Source organism: Cebus imitator, unplaced genomic scaffold, assembly GCF_001604975.1.
Source record: "Cebus imitator isolate Cc_AM_T3 unplaced genomic scaffold, Cebus_imitator-1.0 Scaffold11, whole genome shotgun sequence".
NCBI classification, from domain to species: domain Eukaryota; kingdom Metazoa; phylum Chordata; class Mammalia; order Primates; family Cebidae; genus Cebus; species Cebus imitator.
The window spans coordinates 10,269,115-10,288,809 of NW_016107326.1; the positions used below are offsets into that span (position 1 = coordinate 10,269,115).

General features: G+C 48.7%; 1 protein-coding gene across 2 annotated transcripts; it reads left to right on the top strand.

Moving 5' to 3' along the window:
* The first annotated feature begins 583 nt into the window (after positions 1-583).
* LOC108281422 (mannose-binding protein A-like) lies at positions 584-5,083 on the top strand. 2 transcript variants are annotated; one of them, XM_037727437.1, is made up of 5 exons: positions 584-701; positions 2,153-2,301; positions 2,933-3,049; positions 3,872-3,946; positions 4,622-5,083. In XM_037727437.1, the coding sequence occupies exons 2-5, from the start codon at positions 2,247-2,249 to the stop codon at positions 4,996-4,998; spliced, it is 624 nt and encodes a 207-aa protein (XP_037583365.1). In that variant the 5' UTR covers positions 584-701; positions 2,153-2,246; the 3' UTR covers positions 4,999-5,083. The 2 variants fall into 2 exon arrangements, with proteins under 2 accessions (XP_037583365.1, XP_017352457.1); XM_017496968.2 differs by lacking the exon at positions 2,153-2,301 and adding an exon at positions 2,302-2,494 and having other exon boundaries at positions 585-701.
* Positions 5,084-19,695: the final 14,612 nt, after the last annotated feature.

The following is a 19,695-nucleotide window of genomic DNA, read 5'->3' on the forward strand; positions in this document are numbered from 1 at the left end:
TAATTGGTGGTCAATCAATATGGAACCAAATAAGCAAAGATTCAGGGAGATGTCTGGACAGAGGGAGCAGCAGGTGCCAGCACCCACATTCGGCTTTGGATAGAAGTCAGCTGCAAATACCCCTTCACCTTGTGCCTGGCCCTGTGAGATACCCAAAGAAGACATTTGACAAACATTCTAAATGAGAAGAAAGGAAAGAGGGGACTCAGTGCCAGGGGTCTTTAGTCTCCCCACCCCAGCCCTGCAATGAACAAAACACAAATGGAAGTAATCTAATCAACTGATACAAAGATGTGTACACATGTGTGTGTGCATACATTTGTCTGGCGGAAGATCTATGCATTTTTCTTCTGAAAATAAATATCCGAAGAAAACTACCCTGGGAACCTGTGACTCTAGAAGCTCAGAGGCACTGAGTCATAGAGTTGGATGCCTGAGAAAGGGTAGTAGAGAAGGGGTTAGGGCACTAATGTGAAGAGCTGCCCAGTGCTGTGCTGGAAGCCCCACCAGCAACCTGGAGAGCTTCCCAGCACACAGCAGTTCTAGGGATGGTTGATTATTAATCTGGAATTGAAGACCAGTCCAGCGCTGTCCCTGGTCACCACACTGATAACTGGACTGGACATCGCTGAGGCACCTGCCAGAGGCCTGGGCTGGAGGGCCAGCTTCCCTGCCACTGACTCGTCTCCAAGGAAGCCCTAGTAAGTTATTTGTGGAGGAAAGAGGTGAGGGCCTGGGCCAAGAGACTGGCCTCTTGACTGGACCCTGGTGAGGTCCAGGTAGGGGTTTAGAGGAGTCATCAGGTCCACCTGGGGCCTCTCTTTCTCTCTGGCCCAAGCAACTGGGAGGTTTCTGTATCCACTTGGCCATCAGCAAACTAAAGGGTGGTCTTTGCAAAAATGAAGAAAAGAAGTGGCATATGTGTGCCAGCTATGGGTACAAGCCTTGACTGTGCCATCCAGTGCCAATTCAGTGCCATCAGGGGAGATTCAAAAAAGAGACAAAAATGATAAAAAGAGGCAAGTTGGAGAAGGACGTGATCACAAAAGTTCCCTTCCAACTGGGTACCTCTCACTGCATCCTGGAGGAAGGGAAGGGTTAAGGGACTGAGGCCGGGACAGCAAGGGCAGATGCAGGGGTTGGGCAGCAAGAGCCAGGACACTGGGATTCGAGGCTGCAGCAGAGCAGAGGGAGAGTCCCATGGGGTCCCGGCTGCCAAGGTCCTGAAGGAGGGGCCAGCCTGGACAAAGGCTGGAAGGAACTCTGACAGCTGGGTAGGGGCACAGAGCTGGGGGCATCTGGGCAGCCTCTAGGAGGGGGAGCAGGGGCTGAATTCCTCCAGACTCAGGCTGAGCAGAAATTTCAGAGCCTGGGTGATGCCTAGCAGAAATGGCCTCTCGGTGGAAGATCTCAAACCAAGAGAAGTCTCATCTGGACAGGATCAATCACCAAAAACGTCCCATTTTGAGGGTCAGAATCCTACCTTAGAGCACTCTCGGTCCTAATCCCACAGCAAGTGACTGTCACAAAATAGACATTATGCAAGATGGTCTACAGGTGGCTGGAGAAACAGGGGCCACTCTGAGGACAGCTGGGGCCCGGCATGTCAAACAGGGAGTTTTATAGGAAATGAGAGGAAGGCGAGCCATGGTGGCTCAGGCCAGTCGTGCTGGTGCTTGAGGAAGTGAGGCTACATGTTCGAGGCCAGCCTGAGCAACAGAGAGGGCTCTCATACTGGAAACGAGAGAGTGGATCTCAACCACTGGATCCATCTCACCAAGTCCAGCCAAGAGATGGACCTTGTGGGACCTCAGGTCACCTGCCCCAGTCTGAGTCCAGCTCTGCAGCCCATAGGAAAGGAAGAGGAGGGAAACCATGACTCTTTTGGCACATCAGAAAGAAATCTGAGAAATCCAGGGGCCAAAGCTTACCCAGGCAATGAGCTCGCCTCACCTTTGTCTGGGCTGCTGGACACAGGGCTCATGGATAATCCTCGGGCCCTGCGGGCTGTCAAGTAGGAGGTGCTTAACTGCTAAGCCTTGTGCTAGCATGAGCTCTGGGACCCGAGGGAGAATGGGCTTGTGTTAATCTTGCACTTGCCTCTGTTTTAGCACTGATCTAACTCACATTTTTTACCTTCCTGTCTCCCTAGTAGTCTGAAAGCCACTCAGAGCCAGGGGTTGTGATGGTCTCCTCTGTGTCCACTGTCCCCGGCACTGGGTCCAGCATACCACAGTGAGTAGCAAATGCTATTTAAACACGATGGGATGAAATTCTCTCCTTCACTTTCTCCACCCCAAGGTAAGGACCATGTTCCTGTTTCCATCACTCCTTGTCCTTCTCCTATCTGTGGTGACGGCTTCCTGCTCAGAGACAAAAACCTGTGAGGATGCCCAGAAGACCTGCTCCGTGATTACCTGCGGCATCCCCGTCACCAACGGCACCCCAGGCAGAGATGGGCGAGACGGACCCAAGGGGGAAAAGGGAGAGCCAGGTCCGGGACAGGCTGCTGTGGCTTCCTAAATCTCCACCTCCAGCAGGCATTCAAGCAAATCTGTGCTTGAACCCCCCACACGAGGGTTTCAGCACAGACTTAGGGAAGCTCCCCTTTCCTCGGGCCCCATGCTACACTCAGAACAATCCCTGTAGAATGCCATTGCCTCCAAAACAAAGCTGCTCGCTGACTCTCCTGGATCCCATATTTCCACACAGGACCTGGGGGGTGTGGTTGTCCCTACAGAGGGGGTGTCCTGCCTACTTAGGGAGCTGGCCTTGGTGCAGGCCTTCCCCTGGGATGCAGGGGAGTCTTGCTTCTTTGAGTCACCTCTAGCTCACTGGCTGTCCTGGGGTGAACATGAATGGAGTATTTAGCTTTTGGGGAAAAAAGAATGAATGACAGCCACTGGGTCATGTTTCCTTTGTCTTGTAACAGGTCAAGGGCTCAGAGGTTTGCAGGGCCCTCCTGGGAAGTTGGGGCCCCCAGGAAACACAGGGCCTCCTGGAATTTCAGGGCCAAAGGGCCAAAAAGGAGATCGTGGAGACAATTCAGGTAATGGGCACAACTCAGCATGGGTGGCCTGGGGAGCTAAAGGGCTAGCTGGGAGGTCCCCTTCTCCTGCTGCCTCATGGGAAGATGCTCAACTCTGCTTCCTGGCCCTTGACCCTTGGCCCTCTCAGCTTTACTTGGGGCCTGAGGGGATTCCCATAGGTGCGCAGGTGCAGACGTTCAAGCCATGTAGGGCCATTCCCTCATCAGGCCCCTTAGCAGATGGGCCCTGGCTTTTCTTCAGCAGAAACAGTCCAGTGTGCACCTCCGGGGTGCCAGGGAGGAAACAGGCCCTTTAGCGGGTTGGGTTTATGTCCATTGTCACAAAAATGGCAGGCAAGTGGCCTGCCTTTTAGGAATCCTTGGTGGTGAAGAACATCACAGCAACTTAGTTCAGAGTAAAACAGAGCAAATTCAGTAAGAACAAAAGAACAATGACAACCCACTTACTCATATTTGTCTACCACTGTCAAAATAATGAAGGTATTAAAAATGTATCTGGAATGAGAAATGAAAATGAATGACAAAGAAAAATTTTCAAAAGGAAGAGTAATGAGTTGAGTATTTTCTTATGAATTTTCACAATATGACAATATGCAAGCCTTATGTGGAGACAGGGGTCCAGGGCTGAAATTCCAGGTTGTGAAGGATGCGGGGATAGAGCTGGGAAGCAGGAATATGGTCATTTCCCCTCCTTTTTTTCTTTTGCTTTCTTATTTTTCTGGAAGAAGCATTCTTCTTAGTAAGCCACTTTTTTTTTTCAAAATGCTCCACTCTCCAACTTAAGGTCTTCTCAGTAAATACCTTCTCCCTATTGCTTTGCAGTTGCTGAGGCTAAGCTGGCCACCTTAGAGAGAGAGATACGGAGCCTGAGATCAGAACTGGACCACGTGAAGAAGTGTGAGCTTTCTCTCTGCCCATAATGTGTTCTTGGCTCTCACTCTTTTCTTCAGAGCACTCTGGGTTTGGAGGAGGTGGGAGGAGAACTAACTTACGAGCACTTGTCCTACACCAGGGCCTGTCGTGGGTGGCATTTTCCCATAAGAGGGTTTCATTCAATCCTCTCAGCAACCTCAGTTGTGGTTGTTAAGGTTGCTTTATTGACAAGTGAGGAAACCGAGGTACAGGAAGTGTTGGTGACTCATTTTATGTCACTCAGCCAGGAAGTGGCAGAGGAAAGGTTGGATGGAGGTCTGTCTTCTCTGAAGTCTGAGCTCCTTCCTTGGCCTCTACTGTGCTCAGGTGTCTGTCCCTGCCTCTTCCTTATCCTGACGCCCAAGGCTGCAGTGAGGCCCAAGACTGTCTCCCTATGTGCACCTGTGCTGGGGCAGATTTTAGCAGATGCTTTTTCAAGGAGGGATATCCCAGGGGAGTGTGGGTTGTCTGCAAGGGCCTGGACGCCCCTTCCCAGGCTCCGCAGCTGAGCCCTGCTTCCTGTTCAGGCTCTGTTCTGAGCTGCTTGGGCACAGGGTGATTTTTCAGAGGTCTGACTTCCCAGGGAACTCGGACTACTCGCCTACTGTCCTGGGCTGGGCTCCAAACCCAGTCAGCCTCACCCACCCTTTGTGATTTCAGTGCAAGCCTTCTCCTTGGGGAAAGTGTCTGGAAAGAAGCTCTTCGTGACCAATGGCGAGCAGATGCCTTTCGCCAAAGTGAAGGCTCTGTGTGCTGGGCTCCAGGCCACAGTGGCTGCCCCCAAGAATGCCGAGGAGAATAAGGCCATCCAGGATGTGGTCAAAGACACTGCCTTCCTGGGCATCACAGATGAGGTAACTGAAGGCCAGTTCATGTATGTGACAGGTGGGAAGCTGACCTATAGCAACTGGAAGAAGGATGAGCCAAATGACTATGGCTCAGGGGAGGACTGCGTGACTCTCCTGAAGGAGAACGGGCTCTGGAATGACAACTCCTGCACATCCTCCTTCCAGGCTGTCTGTGAGTTTCCCGCCTGAAGAGGGGTGCTCCTCAGCCCCCTCCTTGGCTCCTTGTTGAACTCTCTGCTGCTTTGGAAGAGAATTCAATGCTGGTTTTCCCCTCCCCTGTGTTGAGTCCTTCCTTCATGTGGATGGGAGGAAAATGAAGGGGATATATTTGATTGTGGGGTGAGGATGGGAGAAGAGGCTGGCTGTGGGGCGCAAGGGTTCTAGTTCAGTCCATGGCAAAAGGCGCCCCATCCACTAGGAGCACAGTGCTGGGTCAGAATCCACCGTGGAAAGGGCCACGTCTGACCCTCTTATTTCATGTTGAAGACACTGAAGCCCACTAGAAGGATCCACTGGGGCTACACCTGGGTCAGAGTACGCCACAGATCCCAGCCACCGAGAGATCTCCTTCCTTTTCTCCAAGAGTTGCCACTACTGGACACGTAAACTCCTTCTGTGGTGAGCCCAGAAGTCTCTGGGACACAGGCATCATTTCTAGTTGTTCACGAGCTGCACCAGACAGCCTCTCACTGCCTGACTGTAAGGCCTGGCAACCTCCCACAAGGGCAATAGATGTGAGTCCTAGGAATCCTCTCACTCTGCCCATGTGGCGTGGTCTCCCTTAAGTCACTAGGGTGACCTTGAGGCCAAAGGGCAGCCTTTCCTCTTGCATCATTTTAGGAGGCTGACTCGATGTTGAGGTGTGTCAGCAGCGTGTAAGGAGGCAAACTGTCACACAGGGTATGCCCTTCTCCGCAGACCTCATGAGTCTCAGCCCCAACCCCTGCCCCAGTCCCCCACCTGCCCAGCAGCCCCTCCCTTCCCTGTAACATCCTCATCTCATTATAGGTCAGTGGGACCATCATCAGTACAGACAAGGGGAAAATCATCCCAAAGGCGAGCTTCATATCCTATGGGTTAAATTATGTGGCCCCAGCTGGCCAGCAAATGCAGTCCACCTTGGTAGCAGGCTCCTGATGCCATCGGGGCCCACCGCATCAGTGACCATGGCTGTTTTTCAGCTATCTCAGGGTGGATGGATCTGAGATGACGTAGAGCCCGTGCAGCAAACTAAGAGAAGGGAAAGGATTCCAGTGCCCACTGTGTGCCATTCACACAGTGAGATGGGAAAAATATTTCCTGAATAGGCTAAGGACCACTTTAACTCAGTGAAAAGCTTTAGTTCATCTTAGTTTTCTATTTGACTTCTCCTCGTATCTGAACTACCAGGAAAATTGCCTTATGGTTGGTAAGCACTTGATGAATATCTGTCAAATGGGTGCATCAGAAAATTCCACAGAGACACATGGGTTGGATCCGAGGGAGTCAATGCCAAGCACACCTTCACCCCAGGTGTGTTGCGTCTGTGGGACTATCCGGGCAGGGCGGGGACATGTGGACGGCATTGGGACCAGCAGGGTGAGGGTGGAAGGATCTGTGTCCTTGGCCTTGAGCCTACATAGACAGCCGCATCACTGAATTTTCAATTCCAAAAAACCCTTCTACAGGAGCCACACTTGGGGTCAACGAGAGGAGTGTTTCTGTGACGTAGAGCAGAATAACCACTTCCAATGCTATCCAGACTACTTACCGAGGGACTGGGAAACTGGTTAAGCTTTAGAAGCACATATAAGCCATGGTTTATGGCAAATAGAGAAAGGAAAGGCAAGAAACTTTTTAGAGGGAGAAAAGACACACATACGGTGACCCAGAACAAAAGAATGACCATAACCAAGCATGAATGTTACACCTGAATGTTCTCACAGCCAAGACGAAAATGAGAAAGCTGGCCGGTGATGGTTATATCGTTCTTCCTATTTCATGCTAGGGAGGGTTGTCATGGTCAATGCTGAGATGAATGCCCCCTTTTCCACACTGTGCATTAAGGATAGTACCTTCAGCCATGAAACTGTGGAGCATGCAGTTATGTTCTTCCGAGGGGTGGTTTTCCAGCCTGCAATGATTGCCCCTCAGTCAGGGAAGTGCAAAAAATCTTGCAGGGCAAACTCCAATTCTTCCATTACCCTTTCAGACCACTTCTCTTAGTTCCCTCTGTGGGGCTCTTTTCCTCCTACCTCTCTCAATCCCTACAGCCTCACGTCCCTGCTCTAAGAACTTTTCATGCCACTGATGCCCTGTCCTCCGCCCCAGCTCATGAGCCTCCTCCCCTGCCCCCCAGCACTTTGAGGTTCTTTGCTGATTCTCTTCTCTCGGCTCACCTGGCAGGGCATGTAGACTCCTATTTCTATTTGGAAATAGAAATCCTATTTCTATTTGAAGACAGTAAGGAAGATTGCCATGGTCAGGGCTTCTGGATGGGTCGGGCTTCGTTCTCTCCTTGAGCCCCTCTCTCTAAATGTATCTGCTGCCACACTATTCTTCCTTCAGTCTGCAATTGAGACAGACTGACTCTCTGAATTCGTTTCTCAGTTCTTATTTGCAGGCAATGGGAGCCTGGTGTGAGTTAGTGGGGAGTAGGTGGAGTTAATCTGAAGATACAGGATTCTCTTTCTGCAAGAAAGATGCCAAGAAAAACAATTTTTAAAAAAGATATAGGATTCTCAGAAAAGTCCAAAGATAGAAACTGCAGCTCATCCAGGCCTTCCAGGACCTGGCAAAGAGGAAAATGTTGGATTTAAGATGACCCTCCAAACATTCTCCCTTCCTCCTGCCCATCCTTCCTTCCCCCTCTCTCTCTTCCTTCTTTCCTCCCTCCTTCCTTCTCTCCCTTCCTTTTTTCCTTCCTCCCTCCCTTCCTTCCTTCTCTACTTCTCTCCTTCCCTTCTCTCTCCCTCTTTCTCTGTCTGAAGGGCTGAGGGCACACAGCTTCCTTTACTAAGGGACAGACAATGATTGACATCTCTTGCACAGGGGACCCAATGAAGCCACACACTCCAAGGACAGGCCAGAGGAGCCCCAGGCAGCTCATTCCCCTGAGACTGCAGGAGTGGGGGTGACTGTGAGGAACCTCTTGAGCCCCGCTCTTTGTTCTAATGGAGTAGATGTCTCTGCCATTCATTTCCCATGTTGGTTTTTGGACCGTGTAGCTGGCAGGCTCCTCCTAGCTGCAATCCTAGCTGCAATCTTCCTTTGCTGCCTCTTGCATGGAGTAAGAACCTGAAGACCATGCTCAGAGCATTCCTGGAAGGGAAGCTGGTGTTCAGAACGCTGTGCAGCCTGGGCTCTGCCTTTGGGCCATGTCCAGGGGAGAAGAAGGACTGGGTCTTTGTGCACTATGTTAGGGCTGAAAGAGAGATGGCTTGGTGGGTGGGAAGTTCAGATTTTGGGAGCAGGAGACAGGGGTTTCAAGTTAGCTCCCTGACTAATGTACTGAGTAGCAGGTCGGTTTCCTGGGCCTCAGTTTCCCTACCTGTAAATAGGTCACTAAAGACTTCTTTCTTCTAAAGCTTAATGAATCAATTGTCACACACAAGTCCAGATTGTAGGACCCAATTCATGGGCAAAGCTGCAGGATCTGAGAACTGTTTTCAGTTGTTTTTTTGTATATGTTTTGTTTTGCTTCAAGAAACGGTCTTACTCTGGCACCCAGGTTGAAGTGCTGTGGCATGATCACAGCTCACTGCAACCTCGACTTTTTTTTTAATTATACTTTAAGTTCCGGGGTACATGCGCAGAACGTGCAGGTTTGTTACATAGGTATACATGTGTCTTGGTGGTTTGCTGCATCCATCCCCACCCATCTACATTAGGTATTTCTCCTAACATTATCCCTCCCCATTCCCCCCACCCTGTGCCCCCTGCTATCCCTCCCCTAGTCCCCCAGCCCCCAGCAGGCCCCAGTGTGTGATGTTCCCCTCCCTGTGTCCATGTGTTCTCGTTGTTCAACATCCATGTAACTTCAACATTTTGGGCTCAAGTGATCCTCCCACCTCGGCCTCCTGAGGAGCTGGGATTACAGGCACACACCACCACGCCCAGCTACTTTTAGTATTTTGTAGATATGAGATTTCACTATGTTGTCCAGGCTGGTTGGTCTCGAACTCCTGAAACCAAGAGATCCCCCCACTTTGGCCTCTCCAAGTAGTGGGATTACAGGCGTGAGCCACTGTGCCTGGCCCTGTTTTCAATTTTTGTTGCCTCAAAAGTCTGTCCAAACTAATTATGGGCTAAATATTTACCAGCTATTTCTGAATTCTACAGAAGCCAGTCTGGGTAAATTAGAATGACAAATATACCTTCGCCTCAAGGTGGGAACTTCGGGTTTGAATGATGTCTGCAGAAGTAGAGGCACAGCAAGTAAAATCACAATTTCCCTCCTGTGTCAAGAATGAAAACAGCTACCACAGCTTGTGACACTCTAGGCCCAGTCTCCTGGAATTGGAGGGCCTTGTGCCTGCAGGACACTCTTCAGAGTCTTACAGCTCTGATGGCATCACTTTAGCCAAGTCCAAGCCAGAAGATGGGGACTTGAGGTATCAGCTAAGGGCCCAGTGTTCACATCTCTCGAATCTTCCTGCTGGTGCCAGCCATTCTCCCTTCTCTGTGGCTGTCGGAGGGGCACCAGTGCCAGGGGTCACAGTCAGTCCCTGGGCTTGCCCTCTGTGTCACAGCAGAGCTTTTAACCTGGAAGGCTATTTGTTTGTCATTATGTAACTGATCTGTGCTTTGGAGCCTGACAAAGCTCAGGGTTTTTCCATTAACTGAAAAGGGATTGGATGTTGTCAGAGGACCTGGGCTGGAGATGTCGGGAAGTGGATTTTGTGAAATGATGTAGTCCTGGTAATCCTGAGGGGCTGATGGCCTGCTGGGCAGAGTGGAGGAGATCAGGACAGTGGACCATCCGGGAAAGGATGCTCACAACTCTGGTGGCCACTGTGTGGGGAGTGGACAGTGTCCCCAACTATGAACCAGTGGTTTGTCCAGCAAACACAGGTGCATGTTTCAAAGAAGTGGGGTGCATGCAGCCATTTATTAACCAAGCAAATGCCTTGGTTAAAGCTAACTGCTGCCAACCCACAGTGCAGCCTGCCCTGCCCTGGCTTGTGTCTGTGCCACTTTGTTCATGTGTTTTGAGTAGTGACCAGGAGAATTGACTGGAACGCTTGACAAAATCATAGGCTCTTGGTCTCATCCTGGACCCGGTGAGTGAAAAACCTCAGAAATCTGTCATCTTCATGAGGTCCTCAGGTGTTCCAGATGTTTGGCCAGTTTTGAAACCACAGCCCCAAGAAATACAGACACCACAGTGGGCTTTCTGCCTGCAACTAACCATACAGGGCAGCCCTGGAGCCTGGAAGCCAGCGTTTCCTTATAGGCCCCTCATCAGGTGAAGGGGGTGCTGCTTAACTGTATAGTGTCAGACCCCAAATAATCTCCCTCAATGGACCAGCGCCCCACTAGTGAAAACCAACTGCAGCCCCAAACCTTCCCTACTATCTCCAGGTCTCACTGCTTCCTGTGACTTTAGGGAGGGAATCTGGGGTGGGGGCAGCTCTGAGAAGTGTCAGCGCATGCGAGGCACTGGATGCCTGAGACTCTGAGTGAGGAACTGTGTGCACATGGGCTTGGGGCTGTTTGTGTGTATTGTGGTGCATGTGTGAGTGACCTGCAACTCAGGACACTTTGGGGACTCTGCCTGGGACCTATTAGGCTACCAGCAGAGGATCTGGTGCACAGAGGAATGGTGGGGCTCTCCTAGGCCCAGTGCTTGAGGTTCCCGGCATCCTGCCTTTGGGGGCTCAGCCCCTACCTCCCCAAGCCTGTCTCCAGGTCTACCTCTGCATACTCCCCACTAAAAAGCATTGGCTCAGGCTGACCCCAGAGGCTCTGGGTGAAGGGTTGGGGTGCTTGATCATGAACAAAAGGTCCTCCATAAAGGATCCTAAGCTGTGTTCTAGGACACCAGGGGCTCCACAGAGGTTGAGCGCTAATACAATACTCTTGCTCTGCCAGGTATTGGATTGTATGTCACCATTCCCCTCCTCCACTACCTGAGTCCCTACCTGACCACTGAAACTAAGGGTGCTCCAACCCCAGTCACCATTACTACACCTCGTTGTATTTTCTTCTAACAATTACCTGACATCATCTTGTCCATCTGCTCAAGTTATGTCAGTGTTGCAAAGTCATTAGGAATGAGGAATCTAGCTGGGGTCGGTGGCTGACACCGGAAACCCCAGCACTTTGGGAGGCTGAAGCAGGCATATCATCTGAGCTCAGGAGTTTGAGACCAGCCTGGGCAACATGGCAAAACCGCATCTCTATTAAAAATAGAAAAACATTAGCCAGGCATGGTGGCGCACGCCTGTAATCCTACCTACTCAGGAGGCTGAGACAGAAGAATCGCTTGAGTTCAAGAGGTGGAGGTTGCAGTGAGCAGAGATCGTGCCACTGTGATCCAGCCAGGGCAATGGAGTGACACTCTGTCTCCAAAAAAAAGAAGTGAGGATTCTGGAATCAGACTACCTGGATTCAAATCCTGGTTCTACCAGTTTGCACCTGTGTGACCTGGGCAAGTCACATACACTCTCTGTGTGTTAGTTCCCTTCTTGGCAAAATTGGAATCATGACAGTGTCAGCCTCCGAGAGTTCTTTAATGAATAGATGAACTGATATAAGCAAAGCAATTAATGTTTGCATGGCATTTATTGCAGTGGCCTGCAATAAATGCCATGCAAACATTAGTCCCTCCTGTTGTGATTAGTACAAGACCATGTCACTCACCTCTGCAGTCCCAGTGCCTTGAAAAGAACTGGAAACCATATACGCACTCAATCAATAACTGTTGAGTGAATAATGAATGAATAATAAATGTATGAATCTGAGTCTTCCACCAAGATGTGTAACCCAGATCCCTTCCCTGGAGCTTAACTCAGCTCTAAGCTGGATCCAAGAGAGAAACAGCAAAACTCATTTTGGAGTATGGTTATGGGTACAGCCTCCTCTCTTTGATCATTGACTATCCCTGGCCCAGGCAGCAGTGGCCATGTGCAGCCAGTGCTGTGGCCTCACGCTGCCCTCTGCTGGTTGCCTCCAAGACAGGGCCAGCAAACCCAGAGAGACTCAAGCCCAGCTGGGTGAGTGGTGGGATCCCCTGTGAGCACCTGGTCTGCAACTTCGGATACTCCTGCTTCCTCCTCTCCACGATTCTCCAGGTTGCTTCGCTCACTTGGGTGTGCTCCCACCCTGCAGGGCCAGGTCCAGATGCACCTCCCACTGTGTGACTGCAGTCTTCAGCAGGCTGGGTCCCGACAGCCCTCACTGCCCAGCAAGCCCCTGGGACTGGTGGGATTCTCTGTTCCTTGTCTAGGCATCTGTCTTATTTCCAAGCCTAGAATGTGAGTTCTTTAGGGCGGGACCCATAGGTCACCCCCACACCTCTCCTTGTCTTCCCCTCCACAGGTCTCTGTGTCCGAGGCAATTTCAGAATCCCCTCAGGATAGGACTTTGCTGCTGCTCTTGCCCGAGCCCTGTCGGGGCTGGATTTGTGAGCTCCTCTCTGGGTTCCCTCTGCAGACTTTCTGGGTATCTCTCTGAAATGCAGTCACTTTTCTTTTAGCATCATCAGGGAAAGAATCTGGACTTTTCTCTGAATCAGGTTGTTTTGGAGAATACTACTAAGTATTTGCTTATGATTTTCATATGATGACCCCACGTCCTTACAAAAGTACAAAGGGGTTCAGGCTGGGAACCTGTAACTCAGGACACTTTGAGGACTCTACCCGGGACCCATTAGGCCACCAACAGAGGATCCAGTGCACAGAGGGATGGTGGGACTCGCCTAGGGGTCTCAAATGGAGATGACACTGTTGTTCCATCAGCTGTCAACCTGTGCTCCAACACTGTCTTTGTTTCTTGTTCTTGGGCTTCCTGGGAAGCCAGCTGGTGGAATCACAGGATTCTTGCAGAAATCCCAAAACGTGCCCTCACTGGGCACATGATGAAGCTTGGGACATCCCTTGTTGGGTTCCCTTTGGATCTGCAAGGCAGTGCCCTCTTAAGCCAAGGATGACAAACATTAGCACACGTACTGACCCTCTCCTCCCCTTATCTGTGCCAGTCACAGTTAATCAACTGTCTCCTACACAGCCTGGCAAAGACCCTGAAAGCCATTTAACCTCGCAGTCATTACCAAGGGATCTGAGATGGTATGGGGTTAAGGGCTCATTGTCCAGCCCTCCAGCCCTGCCCAGTGCTCCTGATGTGTCCAGCTTCCTATTCCCATGAGAATCTACGGCCTTGACAGTCACAGAATTACTACCAGAAGCCATACACTGAATTAGGTGTGAGACCCATTTCCCCAGTGAGAGAGCATCCTTTGGAGAGCTCACCTTGACCAGCTGTGCCGACCCTTTCCTGTGCTGTCTGCAAGCAGTTCCTGGGTGGTCATCTCCCCTACACTGGTTCCCAAGCACTCTAAGGGCAGGAATCAGAAAAGGTCTTAAACATTTCGGATTTACTATGTGAAAAAGGTCTGGAGAGTCCAGAGGTGGAAGCTCCCAACCATGGCTGAGATGGAGGAGAAGGCGACGAGAGATGGTTTAACATCACACTCACCGTTATATGGTCATGCTTGCATAATGCATCAAGGTTATGAGCTAAATTCCGCATCAGATAGAAAGCAGTGACACTTTCCTTCTCCTTAGCCAGGGAGCTATAAACCACTCGGAGCTTCAGTGCAAGGAGTGTAGAATCTGACCCCAGGCCACGGAGCAAAAGCGAGGGAAGGATGGGGAGGGATGCCAAATTCCCTGAGTTCTTGCTGCTTTCAATCCTGATCAATGCCTAAAAGAGGTGAATATGTTATCTCAAAATTCTTTTTGTCTATTTGATGTCTGTGCCCCTTTCTTATCACTACTACTCCGTATGTTGGGTTTTTTCTACTTACACAGATTTATTAACATGTATGTGTCTAATTCAACTCTTTAAAAGTCTGTTTCTAAGATCATTTATCATCTCTATTTCTGTTTTGTTGTTGTCGTTGTTTTGACACAGGGTCTTGCTCTGTCTTCCAGGCTGAAGCACAGTGGCACAATCATGGCTCACTGCAGCCTCGACTTCCTGGGCTCAAGTGATCCTCCTGCCTCAGCCTCCCTAGTATCTGGGACCACAGGTGCACACCACCACACCTGGATAATTTTTATTTTTATTTGTTTTGTAGAGACAGGATCTCCCTATGTTGTCCAGGCTGGTCTTGAACTCCTGACTTCAAGTGATCCCCCCACCTCAGCCTCCCAAAGTGCTGAGATTACAGGTGTGAGCCACCATGCCTAACTCATTTCTATTACTTTATTTGTTTTATATTTCATTAATTTTTCTTCTATATTTGTTTTGTCCTTCCTTTATTTTTTGTTGTTTTAAAAAATTGTTTTAAAAAGATGAACACTTAGTTCAACTACTTTCAGTCCATGTTTTTTTTGTTTTTAAATGTTTAATAATGAGAGGAAAGTTACATATTTCTTCTGAGTATAACTCTCTCTCATAGATTTTGGGATACGTATTACTGTTTCATTAGAGGTTTAAAAGTTACTACTAAGATTATGCAGTTTTCATGTATCAGTACTATTGGCCATTAGAATTTCTCTCTTTATGAATTTCCTCTTTTCATTCTTACGCCATTTTCCTGTTTAGCTATTCATCATTTTCTTATTGATAGTCTGTTATGTACATTGCAAATACATAACCATTTTTCTTTTATATTGTGTTTTACTTTTCAGTAGAGAAGTTTTATGTATTTCTTATGTAGTCAGATATATCAATATTATCACTTTGGGTTTTCCTAATAGCATTCTTAGATAGCCCTTTTTCCCTCCAAGACTACATAAATTATTACTTCTATTTTCTTCTAATTTTAATTTGTATATGTAATAAAAAATCTGATTTTATGCTTCCTCTAAATGTTTAACTAACTCAGAATTATTCATTGGTAATTAATTGTTTTCTTCTAATTTTAGCATTCTCTTTTTATCATGCATATAGGATATATACATGTATTCATATATACATACTTGAGCCCATTTTTAGGCTTTCTGTTCTTTTTCGTTATTCTGTCTATTTCTGTGTCAATAATATACAACTTCAATTATGCTAGTTTTATAAAACCCTCTAACATAAGATGGGTCCGGCCCATTCTAATTATCTTATTTTAAGCAGTTTTCCTAACCCTTGAGATTCATTCTTTCATGAGAGCCTTAGAATCACTTCATGAAATCCTCACAGCTTCCTCCACTCCCTCTTTTCTTTCCCGTGAACGTTTTACAGGGGTGCACTAAGTGTCTAGGTTCTCTAGGGAATCCCCATCCCTCTCATCCTCTCTCCCTTCTCTCAGACCTTCTCTCTAGCTGGAGGCTGAGCATCCCCTTCCTGCCCTGATCCTTTCCTGTGGTCACAGAATGCATTTGCTCGGCCTGCAGTTGTCATCTGACCTTTCAGCCCTGGCCTGGCCCCAGGCACTTACACCTCAAATGAGGTACTAAGGGAATTAAAAAATAAATACGTAGAAAGGCTGGCAATGAGGCCACTGTGCAATTTCCTCAGATCAAAGGGCCTAGAGACATCTTAAAAACACTTTATTCAGCCCTACAAACAGGACTTACATAAGGACCATTCTGCTCAGTCCCCTCTATGGCTCAAAGGTGTTTCAGCCAGGTAGTCTGAGATTGCCTACAGCCTCCTAAGTAAATAGAGGGCAAACATGTTAATATTCAAAATGTATCCAGGAAAGGCACATCCATTTCCTGCCCTGATCCTTCCCTCTGGTCACAGAATGCATTTGCTTGGCCTGAAGTTGTCACCAGATCTTTCAGTCCTGGCCTGGCCCCAGGAAGGGTGGGCTATTGGCATTGCAGTAACAACCCCCAAATATCACTCAGAGTCCAAGTCCATTGCCTAGATCCAGGCAACCCCCAAGGGCAGTTGTTTTCCATGCATTTGCTCAAGTTCCAGAATGTTTGCACAACAAATTTATTATTATTATTTTTGAGACAGGGTCTCACTCTGTCACTCAGGCTGGAGTGCAGTGGCGCAATCTCTGCCCACTGCAACCTCCACCTCCCGGGTTCAAGTGATTCTCCTGTCTTAGCTTCCCAAGTAGCTGGGATTACAGGCACACACCACCACATCCGACTAATTTTTGTATTTTTAGTAGAGACAGAGTTTCACCCTTGTTGGTCAGGCTGGTCTTGAACTCCTGACTTCAAAGTGATCTGCCCACCTCAGCCTCCTGAAGCACTGGGATTATAGATGTGAGCCATTGTGCCCAGCCTTGTACAACTTTATACCTACCAATCGGTCTGCAATCACAAAAGACATGGCAGCAGACCAGAGGGCATTTCAGAAATGTATACCCAGTCTTCTGCTTCTCCCCAGGAGTGACCCACATCGCAGGTTCATGCCTGCCTTCAAAAGTCCTCTCAGTGAAAGATTGGCAAGAAACAGTAAAACTGGGCCAGGTGTGGTGGCTTATGCCTGTAATCCTAACAGGTCAAGATGGGTAGATCACCTGAGGTGGGGAGTTTGAGATCAGCCTGACCAACATGGAGAAACACCATCTCTAATAAAACACAAAATTGGCCAGGCTTGGTGACACATGCCTATAATCCCAACTACTCGGTTGGCTGAGGTAGGAGAATCACTTGAACCCAGGAGGCAGAGGTGGCGGTGATCCGAGATTGCGCCATTGCACTCCAGCCTGGGCAACAAGAGGGAAACTCCGTCCCGAGAAAGAAAGAAAGAAAGAAACAGTATAACTACCATAAGTTGCCAGGCCTGCTATTAGCCACAGAGAGGCCTCAGAGTCACAGGCAATTAGAGTGGACAGTAATGAAGACTGTCTTGGTCTCTGAGTGGCTTTGTAACTGCACAGAAGTCTCTCCTCTATTCTCATGGTTAAAACTCTTATCATCTGATCATTCATTCTGAATCCACTTGTTGAGGGCTGCTGTTGTCCATTGCCAGAACAATCCTGCTGTTTACTTATCTGTTATGTTAGGGAAGGGCAGGGCTGTAGGATCATGAGGGTATGACTAGCCATATCTATCTTTGTATCCCATGCCTGGATAAATATTTGACATACAAATTAAGACTGCATTTCCCTGAGAGAGAACTCGTTTCTTTGCTCTGGGTAGGCAACTTGAAAAGGTCAAGCGCATCATTCAACTTGAATTTTAAGGTGAACATCCGGAAAGGAGGAGTGGTTGAGAATGCCCTGAACTTACACAACTCAAGTTTCAGTGATGTGTATCAAGGGGATTCAGAACACAGACAGGATCCTAGAAAAGCAAACATCAGAAGGCCCCGCATTGGCTGTTCATTATGGGATGTGGGCTGGGTTGGTGACAGAAGGTTGACAACCGGAAGGAAACTTGAGAATATACTTTTCAACTGAGCAGGGGTTTCTCTATGAAACTGCTGTGAAAGTCCCCACTTCAGACATGGATGGGTCCCACCCTGCTCTCATGGTGTCCATGGTGAGAGTCACAATGTCACCTGAGAACGTAAATCACTTGACACACAGGCTACTAAGGAAAGGACCCTGGCTACTATAGTTTGGTGGGGCAGACACTGAGATCTATCTTGACCTTGGCCCATGCGCGTCAGTGCAGGGAGCCCTCTGTGCTCAGGAATGGGTTAGAACCTGAGTTTCTGAAACAACTGCTTCAGTCCTGCACTAATGAGCCTGGGCCTGCAGATCTCAGGCAGCCCTCCCTGCTTGTTCTTTGTGCTAGAGAGCAAACCAGACTCCAGTGGCCCATGGCACCAATGGATCTGAAGCTTCTTTTTGGAGTTTGAAGTATCCACATTCCAGGCCTTCAACATCATAGGAGATTTATTTTCTCCACACATTTCAACTACTCTGTCCTTTCCCTTACCAAGAGGTAGATTTGGCTTAAGTATTGGGGTGGGTAGTGTTCACTTTCAGGGGGTCTTCCCAGACTGTCATCATCTTGCATCTATCCCGGTGGCCATATCGTACCGTGTGGTCCCACTCTCCAAGTTTACTTGATTGGACCAGAGGTGGGCGTCTCAGACAGATAGACTCATTTCCACAGGAGTTTCAAACTGATCCCATTGGAGAGTTTGTGATTTCTGTGCAACGGTCTCTAGGACACATGATTCTCAATGCTTGGGTAGTCAAGAGACCAGGAAGCAGAGGCAGCTGGTGCACAAAGGAGGGAAGGAGGCAAAGACACACAGAGAAAAGCAGAAGCCAGGGAGAGATCATCCTGTTACCTGAGCCCCCGAATCCTTTTCGAGCCCATTTGAACCCTCTATTCATAGAAAAAATACTTCTCTTGGCTTATGCTAGATTCAAGTGTTTTCTATTACTTGTAATAAAAAAGCTGTTCTGCGTGCCTTCGATGAATGTGTTTAGGTGTGGTCTCTGAGTAGTTTGTTCATTATTGTGTAACTGACTTGTATTTCAGACGCTGCTGGAAATTGGGGATTGTTGTTTTCAGTAACTGGAGAAAGACTTAGCAGAGAACCTGGGCTGCATGCTGTCTGGATGTGTGGCTTTTGTTTTATAGACATGCTGTCCTATATACGAGATGTATTTGTAGCAGTGCTGGGAAGGGGGTGGGGTTTGGGGGGGTCTCATCCAGAAAGAGAAGTCCCCCTGCTTTGTGTGAACCAAGGAGAAATTGGCTGGTTTTCTACCGAGAGAGGGGTTGTTGGGCTGTGGTTCATCCAGGTGCCATTGCTGTCTTTTGAACACAGGTGTCATTTAAATCTTTATGTGCAACAATATGTCAAATCAACTAAATATGCATGATCTTTGGCCTCTATATTTACAGGCTAAATGTATAAGCTTTAGGGTCAGAATGACCTTGCTTGTGACTCTGCTGTAACACTGACACCCCCTTGTGTTCCTGCACAGTTTCATCCCTTTCTGTGCCTTGGTTTTCATATTTGGAAAATGAGGAGGAGGGTTTAACTAGATTATCTCTAAGGCAGAGTGGGGAAAGAACATTCCTGGAATCACCAGGCAAGAGGATTGGAGGTGAACTGGAGCTTGGCCAGAGACCCTTTGTTCCAAAGTTCCCTAAGATTTCAGATGGCTTTAGGATTGTGCAGCTGGTACTCCTCCCATGAATCAAGAGGCAGTCATGTTTATCAAGGATGGAGAAAGATTCTGGGCGATGCAGGGGTGAGGCTTACTGAGTACAGGGCCATGTGGCCTGGCTAGGGAGGCAGACATTCTCTGCCAGGTCACTCTGCCGTGATGTACAGCTTCCTGGGCTCAGACCTTGAAATAAGAGGCCTCCATGGAGGCTGGGAACATCTTTTTATCCCTGGACTCCAGCCTGAAATGGCTAGAGGAATCTGGGGTTCAGGAAGAGGTGCTGAATAGGGACATACCTGGGGGAGCCACCAGCCTGCAGAAGGAATTGGAAGCAGCGGACAGGATGAGCTCATCTCTGGAGTGAGTGTAAGGAGAGAAGAGAACTGAGTTAAGACTTGGGCACTGCACATTAAGTGGTCAAGGAGAGAAAGAGGGATAAGCTAAAAGGAATAATAAGGGGCTGGGCACAGTGGCCTACGCCTGTAATCCCAGCATTCTGGGAGGCCAAGGTAGGTAGATCACTTGAGCCCAGGAGTTCAAGTCCAGCCTGAGCAACACGGCAAAACATCATCTCTACCAAAAATACAAAAAATTAGCCGGCGTGGTGGCATGCCTGTGGTCTCAGCTACTTGGGAGGCAGAGGTTGTGGTGAGCCCAGATAGCACCACTGCACTTCAATCTTGGTGACAGAGTGAGACCCAGTC